This window comes from Piliocolobus tephrosceles, chromosome 1 (assembly GCF_002776525.5).
Source record: "Piliocolobus tephrosceles isolate RC106 chromosome 1, ASM277652v3, whole genome shotgun sequence".
Classification (NCBI taxonomy): Eukaryota; Metazoa; Chordata; class Mammalia; order Primates; family Cercopithecidae; genus Piliocolobus; species Piliocolobus tephrosceles.
The window spans coordinates 112,336,591-112,358,496 of NC_045434.1; the positions used below are offsets into that span (position 1 = coordinate 112,336,591).

At 35.9% G+C, this 21,906-nt stretch overlaps 1 protein-coding gene and 1 pseudogene across 2 annotated transcripts in view; one reads left to right on the forward strand and one right to left on the reverse strand.

Annotated features, from left to right (window-relative positions):
* STXBP3 (syntaxin binding protein 3) overlaps positions 1–21,906 on the reverse strand; it is a 61,879-nt gene that overhangs the window by 34,410 nt on the left and 5,563 nt on the right. Inside the window, exons 2-6 of one of the 2 annotated variants that reach the window (XM_023196246.1) lie at positions 18,257–18,306; positions 17,415–17,496; positions 13,802–13,878; positions 11,996–12,074; positions 10,495–10,595 (exon numbers count right to left, since the gene is read on the reverse strand). In XM_023196246.1, the coding sequence (XP_023052014.1) occupies positions 10,495–10,595; positions 11,996–12,074; positions 13,802–13,878; positions 17,415–17,496; positions 18,257–18,306 (389 nt within the window). The remainder of the gene's footprint in view (positions 1–10,494; positions 10,596–11,995; positions 12,075–13,801; positions 13,879–17,414; positions 17,497–18,256; positions 18,307–21,906) is intronic. The other variant, XM_023196248.1, reaches the window with a different exon arrangement.
* LOC111529344 lies at positions 2,897–3,624 on the forward strand (annotated as a pseudogene).

Consider the following 21,906-nt stretch of genomic DNA (forward strand, 5'->3'; position numbering starts at 1 on the left):
GACCACAGGTATGTGCCACCACACCTGGCTAATTCCTTTTTTAAGTTTCTTTGCAGAGACAAGGCCTCACTTTGTTGCCCAGGCTGGTCTAGTACTCCTGGGCTCAAGCGATCCTTCCGCCTCGGCCTCCTAAAGTGCTGGGATTACAGATGTGAGCCACTGTGCTCGGCCTGGAATGTATGTAGAAGATACATGTGCTACTTCCCAGCAGAAGCTTTAAAAGCCATTGTGTGGCTCCACTATTTTCTCTTTTCCCTCGGCTATGTCCCAGACTAGCCCTTTGGCCTCAGTACTAGAAAGCAGAGGATGTAGAGCAAAGCCCCAGCCAAACAACAATGGACAACACAAATGAGAAATAAACCTTTGTTGTTGTAATGCACTGAGATCTGGGGGGTTCCTACCACAAATTAATCTAAGCTAATACCCCAATGTACCAAAGATAATCTGGGGGCTGGTTCTCATTCTATATTCACATCTCCTCCATTTCCCTCTTCCTCTACCTCCTCCCCACTTTCCATCACCATCATTAAGTTTTTTAAGACTACTGCTACATGCTTTTTTCATCTTTATAAACCCACAGTCAGCTCCTTAAATACAAATCCTGTCTTCCATCTACTCTTCATGCTAATCTATAGCTAGTTTGTTTCTATCTCTACCAGATTCTTTCCAGCATCCTCTCTACTAACTGTACCAGACTCTCTGTACTCACTAAGGTCCACTGTAAACAAACTTCCTCATATTCTTGAATGCTTTCTATTTTCGTTTGACCCTTGAACAACAAGGGTTTGAACTACACAGGTTCACTTATATGCAGATTTCTTTCAATAAAAGTTACAAAGAGTGTGCCTGCCTCCCCTGCCACCTCCTCTGCCTCTGCCATCCCTGAGACAGCAAGACCAATCCCTCCTCTTCCTCCATCTCTGCCTACTCAACCTGAAAATGACAAGAGTAAGACCTTCATAATAATCCACTTCTATTTAATAGTAAGTATATTTTCTCTTCCTTCTGATTTTCTTAATAACATTTCCTTTTCTCTAGCTTACTTTGTTATAACATAGTAAATAAAACATAAAAAATGTGTTATTCTATTGTTTATGTTATCAGGAAGGCTTCCACTTAACCGCAGGCTACTGGTAGTTAAGTTTTTGGTGAGTTAAAAGTTATACACAAATTTTTCAACTGCACAGGGTGTTGGTGCCCCTAACCCCTATGTCATTCAAGGATCAACTGTACTTGCCTTATTACGTATGTGACAGCATCACTTACCTTAAATCCTCTGAAAGGGAAAGAAAGTTCTTTCTTTAGTCCCTTTGACTCATGGAATCACCATGAGGAGTGAGTGAATCTTCTTTCCCTCTATGTAATCTGAAATGTGTTGATGTCCAACTTTATTTTATTTTATTTTATTGCGACGGAGTCTCGCTCTGTCGCCCAGGCTGGAGTGCCCTGGCGCGATCTCGGCTCACTGCAAGCTCCGCCTTCCGAGTTTACGCCATTCTCCTGCCTCAGCCTCCTGAGTAGCTGGGACTACAGGCGCCCGCGGCCGCACCCGGCTAATTTTTTGTATTTTTAGTAGAGATGGGGTTTCACTGTGGTCTCGGTCTCCTGACCTTGTGATCTGCCCGCCTCGGCCTCCCCATGTGCTGGGATTACAGGCGTGAGCCACCGCGCCCGGCCCCAAATTTATTTCTTTGAAGCACTATCATATCTGACTTTACCAATCTCTCTGCAATGATCTCCTGACTTCTAGGACTCTACTTTTCCTTAAGGACTTTAGGACCAGTTCCACAGTTTTCTGCACCTGCTAATTTTCTGTCATTATTTCTGATGGAACCTGAAGTCTCCTACATACAATATAGCCCCAACCTACCTACAGAGAGCCTATCTTTCATTCTTTCACCCCTTATAAGCCAATTCCTGCTGTTCTCCTGCACTCTTCTGATTTTGTATCTTTATATCTAGATTATTTTCACCTCCTAACATGTTCTTTCCCTCTTCATTACTACCTTATACAAATATATCCATTCTTCAAATATTTTCCCAATCTCCCAGTAAGAATTAGCCTCTCTCAATGCTGGGTGCAGTGGCTCATGCCTGTAATCCCAGCACTCTGGGAAGCCGAGGCAGGTGGATCGCTTGAACCCAGGAGTTTGACACCAGCCTGGGCAACATGGTGAAATACCATCTCTACTAAAAATATAAACAAAACCTAACAAAACCTGGCTCCTAAATGCATGAGATGATGGATACATTCCTTGTATCATTATACAACATTGATATGTATCAAAACATCAAATTGTACCCCATAAATAGGTACAATTATAATGTGTCAAATAAATATTTAAAAAGAGAATCTCCCTCCTTTTGTGGCCGACTACAAGATGTCTCCCCAACAAACATCCTCCCCTTACTTTTCAGCAACTGCACTTCAGTTCTTTATGAAGAACAGCCATATATGTCCAGCTAAAAAATTTTCTGTTTCCCATGCACTTATGTGTAGCCATGTGACTCCATTTTACCTAATGAGATAAAAATGAAAATTATTCTCTCATTCTTTTGTAAATCCTCACATGATAATGTAATAATTCTACAGTATGACTGGGAATGGTGGCTTATGCCTGTAATCCCAGCAGTTTGGGAGGCTGAGGTAGGAGGACTGCTTGAGCTCAGGAGTTCTAGATCATCCTGGGCAACACAGCTAGACCTCATCTCTACTATAAACGAAAAAAAATTAGCTGGGTATGGTGACATGCATCTGTGGTCCCAGCTACTTGGGAGGCTGAAGCGGGAGGACTATTTGAGCGAGACCCTCTCTCAAAGAAAAACACAAACTGGGCTGCCCACCTTGCGCATGTGCAGGTTGTGAGATGACAGGTTGCAGCAGGGTGCAGGTGTTATGGGCCTGAGCCATGTGCAGGCCATTTTCTTTGCCCTGGACAACACACTCATCGACACAGGTGTGGCAAGCAGGAGAGGCATGTTGGAGGCGATAAAGCTCTTACAATCAAAATACCATTATAAACAAGAGGCTGAATTCAACTGTGACAAATCTCAAGTTAAACTCAACAAGGAATGTTTTCGCCATTACAATGCATGCATTACTGATCTAAGGACTTCACATTGGGAGGAAGCAATCCAGGAAACAAAATGTAGTGCAGCCAATAGGAAATTGGCTGAAGAATGTTACCTGCTTTGGAAAACTACACATTTACTGCACATGACACTAAGTTCAGTGAGATGTCAAAGCCATGTTCACTGAAATTAGAAAGGAGGCCTGCCTACTTTTAGTAATGAATGGGGTCAGGCAGACCCAGAGGGAGATGAGGCTTGTGCCTGTCAGTCCTATGTCCAAGCTGTTGTAGGTGAACAGCAGAGAGGGGAGAAGCCAGCACCTTCCATATTTTATTACTGCTGCAATCTCCTTGGAGTACAACCTGTGGACTGTGTGATAGTTGGTGACATGCTGGAAACTGACACAAAAGGAGGTCTCAGTGCAAGGTTGAAAGCAAAAGTATGGATTAATAAAATTGGAATAGTGCCATTGAAGTCCTCCCCAGTTCCACATTACAGTTTTTTTTTGTGCTAGAGTTACCTGCTCTCTTACAAAGTATAGACAAACTATAGACTGCAAAATCAGTATGCCGTTTTAAAGCATCTAAAAGGGCATGATTATGAATGTTAAGAGTCAATTTGTAGGGTTTGAGCTAAGAAAACGCTTTCTGCTTACTATGGTCCAGCTCTAAGAATAATTTTACTTATGATTTAAGAGCCAACATTGTGAAGGTCCTCCCAACTCAACTGCTGTTTAGTTTTGACAACTAACCACTGACTGGTATTTACATCTGAAAATTCAGACTGCATTAATCCAAGTCAGCACTGTGGCCCAGAAAACTTGAGGAAATATATTCTTTGCTAGTCTGTGACTGAATATTTGAAAAATTATTTTATTAATCTTTTAGTATCTTGGTTCCATACCAAGTAGGATAACTTACACATGGATGCACAAATGTAACGTATATGTTCTGGCTTAAAAACAGGTATTTTTAAAGAATACCTATTCTAAAACATAGAGACTTATCATAGCAAACGGATATGGTTAATATGAAATAAGTACTAAGTCACATGCAAATCTAAGCAATTCATAGTGAAATTTTACATATTTTCCTTTTAAAACATAAGCCATATTTTTGTCTACTTTAGATATATACTTTTTTTATATTATGAATCTGATTTTCTTGCAGGACCTTTTTTTTCAGGGTTGGGGGCAATTTTTCTGTGGTGTGTACATAACAAATAGATTTCTCCAGTTAATAAAAAAAAAAAAAGCTGTTAAAATCAGCCAGGCATGGTGGCTCATGCCTGTAATCCTAGCACTTTGGGAGGCCAAGGCGGACAGATCATTTGAGGTCAGGAGTTTGAGACTAACCTGGCCAACACAGTGAAACCCTGTTTCTACTAAAAATACAAAAAATTAGCTGGGCTTGGTGGCACATGCCTGTAATCACAGCTACTCGGGAGGTTGAACCAGGAGAATCACTTGAGCCCAGCAGATGGAGGTTGAAGTGAGCCAAGATCACACCAACTGCACTCCAGCCTGGTGACAGAGTGAGACTCTGTCTCAAAAAAACAAACAAAAAAAATTGCCGGGAGCGTGGCTCACACCTATAATCCCTACACTTTGGGAGGCCGAGGGCGGTAGATCATTTGAGGTTGGAAGTTTGAGACCAGGCTGGTCAACATGGTGAAATCTCATCTCTACTAAAAGTACAAAAACTAGCCCGGCATGGGGGTACGTGCCTGTAATCCCAGCTACTCTGGAGGCTGAGGCAAGAGAACTGCTTGAACCTGGGAGGCGGAGGTTGCAGTGAGACAAGATTGCACCACTGCATTCCAGCCTGGACGATGGAATGAGATTCTGTCTCAAAAAAAAAAAAAAAAAAATTAGCATGTGGTGCTTCTTTACCATGACATTTTCACAACTTTGCACAGCAAGCTTGTAGCTTTCTTGTAGTCTTTGCCTCTTATAGAAATATTTTCATTACCTTTTCCCAGACACCCTTAACAGTGGGGTTAAGGGAACTAGACTGTCTTGCTGCAGGTAAGTGCAAGCCACATGGCATCAAAATTATTTTTCTTCTGTGGATCCACAAGAGGAAAATTCCCTTGGCATGGGCCTATCCATGGAACCTCCTGTTTGTTTTCAACTGACAATGGTTTCACCCATGTGATGAACTTAACAGAAAAGAAGGTTTTGCAGCATGACACTGGTACAAAAACAGACATGCAGATCAATGGAACAGAATAGTGAGTCCAGATATAAGGCCGCACACCTACAGCCATCTGATCTTTGACAAAGCTGACAAAAACAATGTGGAAAGGACTCCCTATTCAATAAATGGTGCTGGGATAACTAGCTAGCTACATGCAGAAGACTGAAACTGGACCCCTTCCATACACCATATACAAAAATCAACTTGAGATGGATTAAAGATTTAAATGTGAAACTCAAAACTATAAAAACCCTGGAAGACAGCCTAGGCAGTACCATTCTGGACATAGGAATTGGCAAAGATTTCAAGACAAAGATGCCAAAAGCAATTGCAACAAAAGCAACGACTGACAAATGAAATCTAATTAAACCAAAGAGCTTCTGAGCAACAAAAGGAACTATCAACGGAGTAAACGGACAACCTATACAATGGGAGAAAATATTTGCAAACTATGCATCTGACAAAGGTCTAATATTCAGCATCTATAAGGAACTTAAATTTACAAGAAAACACCCCATTAAAAAGTGGGCAAAGGATATGAACACCGTTCAAAAGACATATAGGTGACCCACAAGCATATGAAAAATGGCTCAAAATCACTGATCATTAAAGAAATGCAAATCAAAACCACAATGAGGTACTATCTCACACCAATCAGAATGGCTATTTTTAAAAAGTCAAAAAATAACAGATGCTGGTGAGGCCGCAGGAAAAAGGGAAGGCTAATATTCCGTTGGTGGGAATGTATATTAGTTGAACCATTGTGGAAGACAGTGTGGTGATTCTTCAAAGACCTAAAAACAGAACTACCATTTGACCCAGCAATCCCATTACTAGGTATGCACCCAAAAGAATACGAGTCTATCATAAGGACACATGCACGTATATGTTCACTGCAGCACTATTCACAATAGCAAAGACATGGAATCAACCTAAATGCTCATCAATGGGAGACTGGATTTAAAAAAAAAATTGGCATATATATATATATATATATACACACACACATACACATACATACATACACACACACACCACAGAATACTAAGCAGCCATAAAAAAGAATGAGATTATGTCTTTAGCAGGAACATGCATGGAGCTAGAGGCCATTATCCTTAGCAAACTAATGCAGGAACAGAAAACCAAATACTGCATGTTTTCATTTACAAGCGGGAGCTAAATGATGAGAACACACGGACACAAAGAGAGGAACAATAGGCACTAGGCCTACTTGAGGGTAGAGGGTGGGAGGAGGGAGAGGAAAAGAAAAAATAACTATTGGGTACTAGGCTTAGTACCTGGGTGATGAAATAATCTGTGTAACAGACCCCCTTGACATGAGTTTACCTATAACAAACCTGCACATGTACCCCAAACCTAAAGGTTAAAGAAAAAAGTTAGGGCCAGACACGGTGGCTCACGCCTGTGATCCCAGCACTTTGGGAGGCTGAGATGAGCGGATCACTTGAGGTCGGGAGTTCGAGACCACCCTGAACATGGAGAAACCCTGTCTCTACTAAAAAAAAAAAAAAAAATACAAAATTAGCTGGGCGTGGTGGCTCACGCCTATAATCTCAGCTACTTGGGAGGCTGAGGCAGGAGAATCGCTTGAACTCGGGAGGTGCAGGTTGCAGTGAGCTGAGATCACACCATTGCACTCCAGCCTGGGTAACAAGAGTGAAACTCTGTCTCAAAAAAAAAAAAAAAAAAAAAAGTTGGTTTTGCTATGAGCCATTTCCAGAGTGCCATTATAATACTTCAGTGACTCTTATTAGAGTTACCATCTGCCTTATCTCTTTTTCATATTTTTGGAAATACATCATCGTTTTATAAATACCTGCTTCAGTTCACTTGGAGCTTAATAATTAATGGTTCCATAGCAAGGCATCATCTTACAACCACAGAATTTTCCCTAGATCATTAGGCTAGACAATTTCATGATTACACTAATCAAACCTGGAGTAAAGTGGTTAATAAACGATAAAAGAGGTTATCCAACGGTTAATAAATGTAATTTGGGTTGGTTTTTGATAGGTTTTTCTTTTAACTACTGAGTAAGAAACTACTAATGTAAAATATTAGATTGCATGTTTGAATGTATACAGCTATGTCTCCAAGTTTAATACTCAAAGAATCAAATTCTAGATTGTATCTATCTGTAAAGCTATTTCTTTAGCCAGTTGTTTTGTGTCTATTGCCAAGAAACAGGATTCTCTGCCTTGTGCAAATACTCTTTTATGTTTACTTCTTCTTGATTTTTAAAAATGTGATTGTGTCCTAACCTGTCCCAGGATGCTGTTGCTGTAATATTGAATGTGTGTGAAAAGGGTATATTTGTAGTTCAAGGTACAGTACCAATATGGCCTTGACTATGAATTTCAGCTATTTAAAAATTAAGTTAGAGGATTTTGGCAGAAGTAGTTATGTGTGTGATTGCTCCAATAGACTGGTTGGCATGTGATGCTGAGGTCTTGTCCTTTTAGCTGTCCCACAGGTGTCACATTCATCATACTACGGGTGAAGGTTCATCGCTCCAACATGATGGTGGCAAATTTCAACAAGATAGCTCCCAGGATGTTAAGTGAGCAGTTCTTCAGCAAAAATGAGGTAGGAAGAAAAAATGGAATAACTGAATAATATAGTATCACATTCCATTGGCACTCTTCCTATGGGAAGAATTTTGTTATCTACCTTCTGAGTGGAATGTTACAGAAGATATTTTAAAATACTGAAATAAGCCTATGATTTTTATAATGTTGTTTTAAAATAATATTCCTTAAAATTAAAAAAAAATGATGTAACAGTAAAAAAAAACAAAAAAAAAAACCAACAACTTCACAATCATCTTAGATCATAAGGGCCATGACTAGGAGACTAGACCCCTGACAATTTCATAGAGCCAGCATTATCACCTTTATACAGCCTATTCCTGACTTCTTTTATATTAGGAAGAAATAAATTTCCACGTTATTTAATCCATTCGAAGTCCAGAGTTTTCTTTTAATTAGTTGAGCCTAATCCTACTTGATTTAACCATGATTGAAATAGTTTTTGAAGATGTCTAATACTTTTTAATCTCTTTATAGTATTCAAATGAGGGTAAGACATATATTTTGCTCATCTTTTCACAGTAGACTGCTTTGCATCTAACAGACAATGTCTGCTCAACATAATCTTGATAAATGTTCAGTAGGCCTTTGCTCATAGCTCAAAGCACCTAGTATTTCATTTATATTTTCACTTGCAAACAATCAAAAATCCAAAATATTTTCAATGTAATTTCTCCAAAACAGTTAGATTTATTAAGTAGATTCTCTTTTTTTTTGGAGACGGAGTCCTGCTCTGTTGCCCAGGCTGCAGTGCAGTGGTGCCATCTCGTCTCACTGCAAACTTTGCTTCCCCAGTTCAAACGATTCTCCTGCTTCAGACTCCCGAGTAGCTGGGACTACAGGTGCTAACCACTATGCCCAGCTAATATTTTTTGTATTTTTAGTAGAAATGAGATTTTACCATGTTGGCCAGGCTGGTCTTGAACTCCTGACCTCATAATCTGTCCACCTCGGTCTCCCAAAGTGCTGGGATTACAGGAGTCAGCCACTGTGCCTGGTCAAGTAGACCCTCCTATGACTCTTATCAAGTAAGTGAATTAAAAGAAAAAAATTCTTACGGGAAAACCATTCACAGATGGGACCTTACATAATCACAATATTTTTTAAAGACTGATAAGTGGAAACTCCTCAAGAGCACTCTCTAGACATGCAAAGACAGGTTATTTCTATTCATCATCAAATTATTCAGATATCTACACAAATCATTCCTTCAAATACAGCAACTGCAGAATTTTAATAAATTCTGGGGCTAAAATTATATTTATCTTCTGTGAAGCTAGATGTTCTAGAAATGTTTGTAATATTTCTTACACTATCACTTAAATCCTACATCATTTTCAGAAGCTGATTTTCACCCTATACTATACCTTACATATTAAAAGAGTAAGTTTAAAGGAAACTTTTGGAAAACAGTTTAATGTTAACCAGATATGTTAAAATCTCATAATTTGGATTATTATCTTTCTTTGTCAAAAACAGCAGTATCAGCTGGGTGTGGTGGCTCACACCTGTAATCCCAGCACTTGGGAAGGCCGAGGCTAATGGATCACCAGAGGTCAGGAGTTCGAGACCAACCTGAGCAACATGGCGAAACCCCGAATCTTCTAAAAATACAAAAAAATTAGCCAGGTGTGATGACGCATGCCTGTAATCTCAACTACTTGGGAGGCTGAGGCAGGAGAATTGCTTGAACCTGGGAGGTGGAGGATGCAGTGAGCCGAGATTGCGCCATCGCACTCCAGCCTAGGTGACAAGAGCAAAACTCTGTCTCAAAAAAAGGAAAAAAAACAAAAAACCAAGCAGTATCTTAAAAGTAGTATCATATAAATCCCTTATCTAGGACTTGTCTATCCCTTAAAATATTGATCACAGTTTCAAGCAACAGTCAACTATTTCAATTCTACAAAATGCTAGAATCCAAACACAGAGAACAGAGCACAACAAACCTTAACAATTCATTAGCTGTGTGATTTGAGGCAAGTTACTTAACCTCTTTGATTTCTTGATCTTCAAAATGGAGATAGAAGTACAATCTATTCCTATGGCTATTGTAAGGATTAAATGAATAAATTTATGTAAAGCCCTCAGGAAAGTATACGACACATAGGGAGTATTATATGAGTGTTTGCTTATATCATTATAATCATTGCTATTATTAATTGAAGGCTCAATGTTCCAAAGGCAAAACAAGTCAAAAAATCCCTTCATTTTGTAGATTAAAATAATTTATATAATATTACATTAAAAGTTGATTAAAGAGCATTTGTTTTAATATTACAAAAGGTTACACAAGCTAAATGAAATACTTTTTTCTGGAGTCATCTAACAAAGACTGTGCTCAAAACTCTCTTGATCTCATAACCTAGTAGTTCTGTAATTTGACAAACACAGGATTTGGTGGCAGATAGGAAATTTAAGCCCTGCTATATTCATTTTAAATTCCAATTTATTGCTCATGCTTCTGACTTCATCATGGGAAATGTCTATTTGTGGATTAGGTTCAAAATTCACCAAATACATATAAAAAATATCTTCAGAATATACTTGATTAACAAATAAGCCATAAAACCAAATTTGAAACCTGTCATGAACTAAAAAATAAAAATAGGAAGTACCTGAGATTCATGTGGAATGAAGGAAATATTGATTTCTTTACATCTTCTTATTGACTTGGAGCAAGAAGCTTTAATTTTGTTAAAGAGATTATCAGGGCAAACTGAGGGGGAAAAAAAAAAACCAAAGTATATAGTTACATCTAGATCTTTATTCCTTTTAAATAAATCATTCCAACATCCAAGAATAGTTATACATAATTACTGGCTTTCAGAGAGTTATTTATTATGAGGACATAAATAATATATAAATATTGTTATTTGCTTTACAAAAGATATATTCTAGTCAAAAGGACTATAACAGAAATTCCTTTTTTCCCATTCACATCCTCCATAACCTCAGATGTATTTCCTTAAAGATCTGCTAACAGAGCAAACTGAAATTGTTAGGAAGAAAAATCGTGTCCAAACTTATGATCTAAAAAACAGCAGCACTTTCAGAACATCTTAGAAATTTATACTACTTTTCCAAATTGCCACTAAGTGATCCATACTACAACCATACAACACAAATCGTTAATTTTTCCTTCAATTAAAGGCAGCTTTCTAACATTAGAGAATTCTCAGACACTATAATACTAAGTTCTGGAACTCAGAGCCAGTGTTTTTCCCCTTTCATCAAAGAGTTTATCATTCCATTAGATCTAGGTTGGAATACCAACCATTGGCTCCTAGTATCTTTTAACATGATACTCTTTAGCCTTAAGATTCCTTAAGTTAGAAGAGGGTTCACATTCATTAAATTTCATCAATTCCATAAACATGATGCTCTGTATAATAAGGTTACATAACAAATACTTCTGGTGTGACATTTTTAAAATCCAAACTATTAGGCATGAGATAAAAATTCATAGGAAAAATGATATACTACTTAAAGTGAGGACCTCTAATAGCAGAGACCAAGACTTAACTTAGATAAATGATATTTTTATTTTGAAGTATATTATATAACATACAACATAAGACAGAATTGTATGTGTCTTTGGACTTCTCTGTGATTCTTTAGCTACCAGTTTTCTATGTGATCATACAGCAGAGTAAGATAAATGTCACAGATTTTCTCCTTTCATATCTGCCAAACAGATGTCTGTTTTCTTCAGTGCCCTCTCAAAAGGTCTTTGTTTTTTACAAGAGAATCAAATCCCTAACTGAAACAGTGATTAAAAATATTTCTTCCTGTCACCATCACAGGATTTGAGGGCTAGCCCTCTCCACCCATCCCTCTCATCCCCAGCAAAATGATTGTCTTTTGAAAGCAGTTGGGAACAGTTTCTTTTAATTTTTAATCACCTTAGTATGAATTAGGATAGATATAATCTTATATTTTTAGATTCTTTCTAGCCTAATTAGAATAAATGATAAATAGAAAATCACCAGGACTGAAATAATATTATAAAAAGTAGATACTTTAATGACATTTTGGGCTGGATGATTTTTAAAAAGTCAACAGTTTAAAACTAATGAGATTTTAAACAATGAAGCAATAACTTTTTAAAAGACTTACAGTCAGTGAAGTAAATATATGCTGCTTTATACTTGTTCTCCGATTTACTTGCAAAATCATGTAAGAAACAATCTACAGACTTAAAAAAGGTTAGATGTTAATACACATTTTATTAAATATTAATTTAAATATGTTACCTTTTGAAATGACTAAGATTATTTTATTTCAGTGATAAAATAAAACCTTACTGGCTAAAAGTTTAATTTATAAACTGATTTTTTAAGATGCTATATTCTCCAGCCAGTGATAGCTAATAAGGTAGTAAGGTAATATTAACCAGTTTTGGTTTTGGAAAAAAAAAAAGAGTAAGGTGATGAGTAAGGTAATATGTATGAACAGGATGCTCTTATTGGCAATGAAGAGGTCTAGGAAAACTGAAACAACATGTAAGACAAGACTATTGGAAGACAACAGATTAAGGAACTAGAAACCAACATACTGTAAGTATCATCTACATGGATAACGAAACCACCAAGGCTTATGACTGGAGAAGTGCTGAAGTGAGAGACCGTGAGTGAGGAGCTTAAACTATCAAGTGATTAGAAAGACCCAAAACTTGGTAGGTGACTGTAAGAATGAGGAATATACAATTTTGTATCTTGCTTTTGTCACTTAACATTCAAAATGAACATTTATCTAGGTCACTAACAACCCCTAGAAAAATTATTTTTAATGGCCACATGGGTTTTCATTTATTTATCATTTTATTCATATATTTCATTCAGATATCATCATATGGCCTATTATTTATTAATGCTAAAATTTAATTAGATTTATTTACTGCTAGAAACTTAGCTAGACCATTTATTTATTTCCTAACAATAAACTCTAAAATATAAAACATTTTTTAAGGTTCTTGATAAAAAATTACAATTTTCCAAAAAGGCTGTATCAATCTATACTCCCACCAGCAGTATATGGCAGTTTCTGCTCCATTATCCACTGATAACCAGAATAGTCAGAATGCACACACACATACACACCCATATACATATTTTAAATCCCTCTGTCAATTTGCCAGATGAAAAATGGTGCTTTTAAGTTGCATTTTTTTTTTTCAATCATGAATTTTTCTCTCATGGAATTATATTACAGATAAGATATAAAACGTCTAGCAGCCAACATGTAGAGACTAAAAAGTGAGTATCAGTTTTTGTTTTTTTTTTTTAAATGTCTGCTAGAGTTTTTTAGAAGTGAAATGAAACAGAGATTGCCAAATTAACATTCTACATGGGAATAAGTGAGAGACTGGGTTTTCAAAAATGCATTCTCAGATATTGTACAGAATAAAGAAATCTGATAATTTGGCTCTAAAAGGTTGGCATCAAGTATGAGTTAGGTCATAGAGTCAGATTATAAACTAAAGACTTTCCTTTCACATAAAATATATATATACACACATATATATCCATCTTCATATATACATACAAATATGCTATGGGAAAGTCACTGAGATAAAGAAGTAATCCAAGACTATAGATTATTTCTTTTACCTACATTACCATCCCCCCAAAAGGTATAGTTCAATAGGAACTGCATGAAAAACAAAACATGCAAAGAAATGTTATTTTATATAATTTAATTCTGCTTTCACATATGGGGAAAAAAGGAATTCCTTTACTTATACATTCTCATTGGGAAGAATGCAAATAATCTTCTAACACAGAAAAAACTTTCCTAAGCAAACCAGTTTATGGCAATATTTTTCTACTAAAGGGTACTTCATTACTTTGAATTTTCTATTAGTAAACCATAACAATGGTGAAATATTGATGAACCTACTTTTTAAGGCCTCAAAATACTCACCTTTGATGTCGGAGTGATGAAATAAAGAGCTTTCATTTGTCTGACAGGTTCACGATTCTTATAAATATTCTCTACAACTAACAAGAAAAAAGGTCATTTTATATAACCAAATATTTATACACTTAAAATAATTTTTAAATAAACTTTACTGTATTTTCCATTTATAATAATATGAAAATACATCTACAAATAATATAAAACAAAAACATTTACTGGGTTTACCATTTTCTTTGTCTTCATTGGATACATTTTAAAATCCTGAAAAATGAAAATTCTTCATTTTCTTACATAAACAATGTAAGAAATTATTCATTTCCTTACGTGAATTATTCATTAAAATTCATAATAACCTTGCAAGTATTTTACAAATGTGGAAACTGAGGCTTAAAGAAGTAACTTATCCAATCACACAGTTAGGAAGTGGAACAGGCAGGCTTCTAACCCAGATTTGACTCCAGAGCCCAAGTTTTCACCTGCCACGGTGCTGTTTGAATAAATTGCCAATTAACTCCTATTCTTTTGAAACCACACGTAAATATTCATAAAGTACTTTTTCAGCAACAGAACATCACTAGAATTTAGTCAATTATATTTTTAATTATGGAAATTAAGCCATTTATAAGATTACCTAAAGCAAAGTGAATATAAAGTTAATAAACTTTGTCAAATTATTTAAAGCTACATATATATTTCTTAAAACTAATTTAAAGTATCCTTCAACAAATCCAGAGAACCATCTTTCAAGATTCATGTTGACAAAGGGCCTAGAAAGAATTAACATTAATGTGACTGGCAAGAGAGGTGACTGCTGGACTTATCTTTTAAATTTGGTGATTTCCTTTTCTCATTCTTGAATGTATATTAGTAATATACAGGTTTATCATAACTACTACTAGACAATCAAATAATATTTCCAAGAAAAAATTTAATCTTTTTCTCTTCATTCTCAACTATTATAATTTTACTTGAAAAAATTAAGGTTTAATCTGTGCTCATTTATTTCAATTGTTTAATGCTCAGAACAGAGTGTCTTACAGTCATGCTATACATACTATTTTGTTTGGTGAATAATGTCCATGTTAAAACACTGAAAATACTGTGATAGATATGATTTAGAACTCAGGCTCTGAGAATATTCTGAAATTTCTTTATTAATAACAGAAAGTGCCACCTCTCCATTCACCGAAAAGTATACATCTATCAAAAAACCAAAAAAAAACAAAGAGAAAGGTCTTTAATAGTGAAAAAGAATAATCTAACTTCCAATCTGTCTTTCACTTTTTATTTATTTTTTTGAAATAAGGTCCGTTTTGTCACCCAGGCTGGAGTGTAGTGGCACAATCAGGGCTTACTGCAGCCTTGACTTCCCTGAAGCAATCCTCTTGCCTCAGTTCTCCAAGTAGCTGGGACTACAGGTATGTACCACCACACTTGGTTAATTTTTTTGGATTTTAGTAGAGACAAAGTCTCACTATATTGCCCAGGCTGGTCTTGAACTCCTGAGCTCAAGTGATCTTCCTGCCTCAGCTTCCCAAAGCGCTGGGATTACAGTCATGAGTCATTGTATCCAGGTTCAGTCTATTTTTTTTAAGGTTTTTACACTTGACTGTATTCTCCGCTCAAGTAGCAAATCCTGACAGAGCATTTTTTTCCCAATTTTTTTTCAATCCCAAGACACTACTAAATATTTTCATGAATGACCTGAATGACAACAGAAAGTCTAACTGCTGAACCTGCCAATGCCCAGTTTCATAGAGGGATTTTCAGGAGAGCTAATGTGGAACTCAAAAGGACTGTTTTGAGTTTAAGTTAGAAGATATGACTACAATTAAACCATAGCAAACTTAGGTGGGTCTGGAGTATATCAAAGGTATCCCACAGCAGCGAGCTCTATGATATACAGTCCTATGAAACGCTTCTCAAAAATAGCTTTCTGTGGCCAAATAAGTTAAGAAAACTGAATACTATCATTTTACCCAGGGGATCTACTTATACCTTGGCATATAAAGACTCTGAAGTCCTAAAGAAAGCTGTTGAGCTCTGCTTAATACTGTTTCCTAAATGTACTGCCACAGAATCCCTTCCTTGAAGAGTATCTATTAATACTGAGCATACAGTAAGAAACGATGGTCTACAAAATGCAATATGACCTCCCTACAGTGCATTACAGCTCTGCAGTTCCACAGAGCTTTTATGTGTTATCAAATGGTTCTCACCCTAGTTTCACATCAGAATGACCTTTCGGAACTTAAAAAACTTAAGTGGTTTAATCAATATTTCACTTATTCAGTAGAAAAATCAAGGCTTCAATTTTCTAATTTCTAGTTTAGAGCTTTTTACACTGAGGGTCAGAAAGACCACAAATTGAATATGTAATCAACAATAAAGGTTATTTTATGGCTGGGCATGGTGGCTCACACCTGTAATCCCAGCACTTTGAGATGCCAAGGCAAGTGGACTACTTGAACCCAGGAGTTTGAGACCATCCTGGGCAACACGGTGAAACCCTACTTCTATCCAAGAAAATACGCAGATTAGCTGGGTGTGGTGGTGTGTTCCTGTAGTTCCAGCTACTTGGGAGACTGAGATGGGAGGACTGTTTGAACCCGGGAGGAGAAGGCTGCAGTGAGCCAAAATCACACCACTGCACTCCAGCCTGGGTGACAGAGGGAGACCCTGTCTCAAAAAAAAAGAGATTATTTTATGTATAAACATCAAAACATAAATATGATACGGCCAGACTTTCTTGAAAATACTGGGTATTCTTTTGAACTTCATTAAGTTAGGAGTAACAGACGGTACATAAACTACATTAGGATTCAAAATATAAATGAATTATGTTTCACTTGGAGCCTCAGATTCCTCATTAGAAATGAGAGTATTTGATATCTATCTTCATAGGGTTATTATGAAGATCAAATTTTAATAAGTGAGTTAAAGGATGAATTAAGGATAACACGATTATGAATGTTATAAGATATTACTATTTTCCTCAATAGGTAATATAGATTAATATCTCAATAACATAATCCTGCCTAGAAGAAGATACCTTCTTGTGACATTATGATTTTTTTTCAGAATCTGTAAGTATTTCAAATTTTCATACTAAAACTGATTTAAACTTATAATTATTTGCCTCCTTTCTGGTAATAAAGATAAATTTACAAAGTCAGCATTATGCATTTGTAAATATGTACAAGTTAATTTTATGACATAAATCTTGATATCCACTTTAAAGCGATACATGAAACCATAAACTAAATCAAAATACTGAAGTAAAGCTTGTGTATCAATACACAAAACTGTTTTATATATATATATATATATGAGCAAAACATATATATATATATATATATATATATGAGCAAAACATTTAAAGAACCTCTACAAGGCAACTGAGTTAGGCTTGGTTAGGGGTCTTAATTATATGTCTCAGTTGAGGAAAAAAAAACTGACAGAAGATTCAGAGAAAAGAATGTTAAATCTAATTGTTATGGCTACAGTAATTTTAAAAAAATAAGCTCCTTAGAAACACAATTACTAACTAAAATTTAATACTTCAGATCTCCCCCAATTACAATTAAAAAGTGTTCATGCCAAGAATAACACTTACCAGTAATACCTTCTTCTAGAAGATCTGTCATTTTGCAACATGATGCCAAAAGCTTAGTGGTAAACTCATCTAAAAGCATTATCTTAAAACAAACACAAATTAAAAAATACTGTAAGCATCCTATTACCAAGAATGAAAAAAAGAATTTTATCCATTAAACTTTATAAAGCCTTTTATAACATAAAATATCAGGACAGTAGGCAAAATGATCTCATTTTTTATCCTGCACAATCTAGAGATTTTCTCAATATACATGCATATAGTATTGTACATAAGTAAGCAAACAGAAATATTTCTAATTTGAAGCATAGAGCTTATTCATTTTAAATGACATTATGTTTAACATCAAATTTTCTTAAAATTACAATTGTCACTTGTAGAACAATTATTGCACAGAGCACTGTTTTAAGCAATTTCCATGGATTAATTCACCTCATATTTACAATTACCATATGAGGTATTATCATCACCATTTTTATAAACAAGGAAACGGGGGTAGAGAGAGGTCAAGTAACTTGCGCAAGGAGCCAAGCTATTAAGTGGTGAAGATAGTAATCAGAGCCAAGCAGTGTGATTCCACACCCTATAGAGTCATCCCTCAGTATCCATGGGGGTTCGAGGACCCCTATGTATACCAAAACTCCATGGATACTCAGATCTCTTACATAAAATAGTGTAGTATTTGCATGTAACCTACACATATCCTTCCACATACAGCAAAATCATCTTTAGATTACTTATACTAGAATACCTAACACCATGTAAATACTATGTAGTTTTTACACTGTATTGTTTTTAAAGTTTGTATTATTTTTTATAAGAGCAAGGTATGCAAATTCTACCTTCCATTCACCTTCTTTCTTGCAGTCATCAAACACTGTTGCTTTTATCTCTGTTTAAAAAAGAAAGAAATTACTTAGGAATTAAATCAACAGAAACATAGTAATTCAAACAGTCCAAAATGGCTAAGGAAAAATCCAATTTGAAATTTGTTAAACTACATAAAAAGCATACATATTTGTTAAACCCTACGGAAAAATCCAATTCTAATACCTAGCCTATACAGTACATTTCAACTGTAATCAGTTTTTTAACTTTAAAAGGTATTATAAAAAGGGTTAATATATTTAAGTACATGAACATACCAAGAAAATATTTCTAAAAGTATTACCTGATTTGGTTTTTCCTATTCTACTTAAATCCCAAGTAAAACAAGATGAAAACAAAAAACCCACAGGAACATCCTTAAGTTGCCCATTGCTAAATTATATCTGCCAATCAAATCTGCATAAACATTTTTCATACTGATTTACTACATTACGCTTTTCAACAATACACATCACAGCATTTGGATACCAATATTCAATCTTCATTTATAATCAATAAATATTATGTTCCTTACAATGATTTTCAAAATTACCTAAATATGTTTTAAAAACTAGTTCACTGATTTAAAAACATTTTCCATTATGTATTAAATAACGCATGTAGACAATTTACACAAATATCTGTTCTACTGAAAACAATTTCCCACACTTACTATGTTTTATTAATGTTCAATTGATTTTAAAATCAGTAGTAATACATAGTAATACATAAAATATAATTAAAATATAAATTATAGTAACCTGTTTTTCATTAATTCTTGTTAATGAGATGGTTAGTTCATTAACTTAAGCTTTTCCATTTCCTAATTTATATTTAAGTTAACACTTCTGGGAAATTTATCAACAAGTTTTTGATAACAAGTGATGTTAAAAAATGACAGCTATCAGAAGGTATAAATAATAATAGTTACTGTGTACAATAAAAAATTTTGGTTTTTACCACCAGTTCCTGGCACAGAGCCCCTAAAGACCTTTGAGTCTCCTGAGTGGTGTCTCTTCCATCTGCAAATGAAATGACTCTTGGGTGAGGGGCCCCTATATAGCTTTAGATTGAGGGCTGGTCACCAGACCAAGCCATTAGGGTTGGAACCTTCAGCCCTACCCCAGGATCTCTGGGAAAGGAAGAGGGACTGGAGATTGAGTTCGATCACCAGTGATTCAATCAGTCATGCTTATATAACGAAGCCTCCATAAAAACCCCTTAAGAGAGTTTGGAGAGCTTCCAAGGTGGTGAACAAACCATGTGCCAGGAGGGTGAGACACCCAACTCCATGTGGATAGGCGCACCTATGCTTAGGACCTTTTTGGACCTTACCCTATGTACGTCTCCACCTGGCGGTTCATTTGTATCTTTTGTAATAAACTGGTACTAAGTAGTGTGTTTTCTGAAGTTCTGTGAGCCATTCTAGCAAATTAATGAACCTGAAAGGGAAGGGGGATTGTGGGAATTCCTGACTTTGTAGCCAAGCCAGACGGAAGTGTGGGTCTAGGGACTTGGTACTGGCATTTGAAGTGAAGGCAGTATTGTGAGACTGAGCCCTTAAACCTGTGGAGTCTGACACTAACTAGTGTTCCTAGCTAACTAGTTCCTAACTAACTGGATATCCTACAATTCATTTCAATTCTGACACTAATACAGTTGGGATCCAGAGTTGGAGAACTGGTTGGTGTGAGGGGGGAATAAAACATATATTTGGTTTCAGAAATGTTAGTAAAAGCAATTCAGTTATTTATAGTCATTTTCAGAATTGTGATCTGGAAGGTTTTATTGTGACTGGGAAGATGTGAAAGTGTTAAGAAATATCAACTGAGATAATTATATATTGTCTGCTAGGAGGATTATAGTGTTATATGAGAATTATGGTGAAAGTCTGAAATATTTAACCATAATTTAAGCCAAAAGCACTGGCTTCTAGAACCCTACAGGCAAAAATAAAGGATTTTCTCAGGTAGAGCTCAGATACAGAAATATTATGCTGCTTTTCCTTTCAAAGCTAGCTTCGTTCTTTACACCTCAAACAAGCTGAAAATTGAAGACATTTGCTTGTTTTTTATCAGATTTATTTCTGTCTTTCTCTTAAGAAATGAATGCTCATGGATGTATGATGGAGTAGATTGGAGAAAAGCTCCCTAAGCACAAGTCATCTCATTATAGTCTTTGAAACCTCAGAAGTGCATTGTCCTAGATGGTGGAAACCAGACACAGCTGGCTACTGAGCACCTGAAATGCAGCTAGTCTGAACTGAGATATCCTGTAAGTACAGAATACACATGAGACTTCAAAAACCTTAGTACAAAAAAAGGAATGTAAAAAACTTACTAGGTCAAATATAATATATTAATTTGACTTTTTTCTTTTTACCTTTTTATGTGACTACTAGAAAATTTAAAATTACATATGTAGCTTGCTTTAAATTTCTAGTGATAGAACTGTCTTGGAATCTGAAGATACTTAGATCTATCTGTGTCTGCCAGAGGGGAAAAAAAAAAAGAATCTGAAGATACCTAAAGAGTCAGTGTTACTGCCTTAAAGAAATAACTAGTTTTATGGAGATAGTAACAGCATCCATGAAAAGTGACACAGTCACAGGTAGATATGTTTAGAGAGGAGTCAAAGCAAATCATATCGACAAATACTATAGAACTAAGGAGGCATTTCCTCTAAATACTAATGAAAATCATTTGACCTTATATCCCTTTCTCTAGCATCCTAAATATGGATATACCTCAAGACTCAATTCTCTTACCTTTGCTCTGCTTGTTCTCAGAGCAAAGGTAAGAGAATTTGCTCCTGTGGCTGGTCTCCTCAGACCATATTCATCATCAAAGTTTCATCGATCATATTAGTCTTTCAATTTTTGACAATCTTACAGCCCTTCTCTCTTTGAACATCATTTGATTATACAATACAGATACAAGCAGCTACATGTCTCAAGGTGAGATTACAGCACTCTGAAAACTACTTTAGACTTATTTCTCTAAGTATTATTGTCATTTTCTTAGTCATTGTCTTTGTCTGTTTCCTCCTTTCCCCACATCCACCTATTAGGCATACTGATTGTTCTCTCTGGTAGCTATTATTTTTCATTGCCACTGTCACCCAGCATCAACTTGATTCTTCACTCTCACTAAAGTATTGCAAAAGAATCCTATCTGGATTTCCTGCTTTCCACCTCCAACATCTTTGCTATTTCAATCCATTCTTCACTCTGCTGTCAGTCACCTTCCTGAAATACAACTGTTTGATTATATTAATACACACCTCGAAATTCCCTCAAATGCTCACTGTTGCTTTAAAATCTAAACTATACTATTTAACATACTCCACTGACTGGCTTCTACCTAATCTCTAAATTAATCTTCCACTAGTCCAAATGCTACCCAGATAATAACTTTAGTTTGTTTTTGTTTTTTGAGACTGTCATGCTCTGTCATCCAGGCTGAAGTGAGTGGCATGATCACTGCTCACTGCAGCCTCAACTTCCCAGGCTCCAGCGATCCTCCCACTTCAGCCTCCTGAGTAGCTGGGACCACAGGCATGCGTTACCACACCTGGCTAACTTTCGTATTTTTGATAGAGATGGAGTTTCACCATGTTGCTCAGG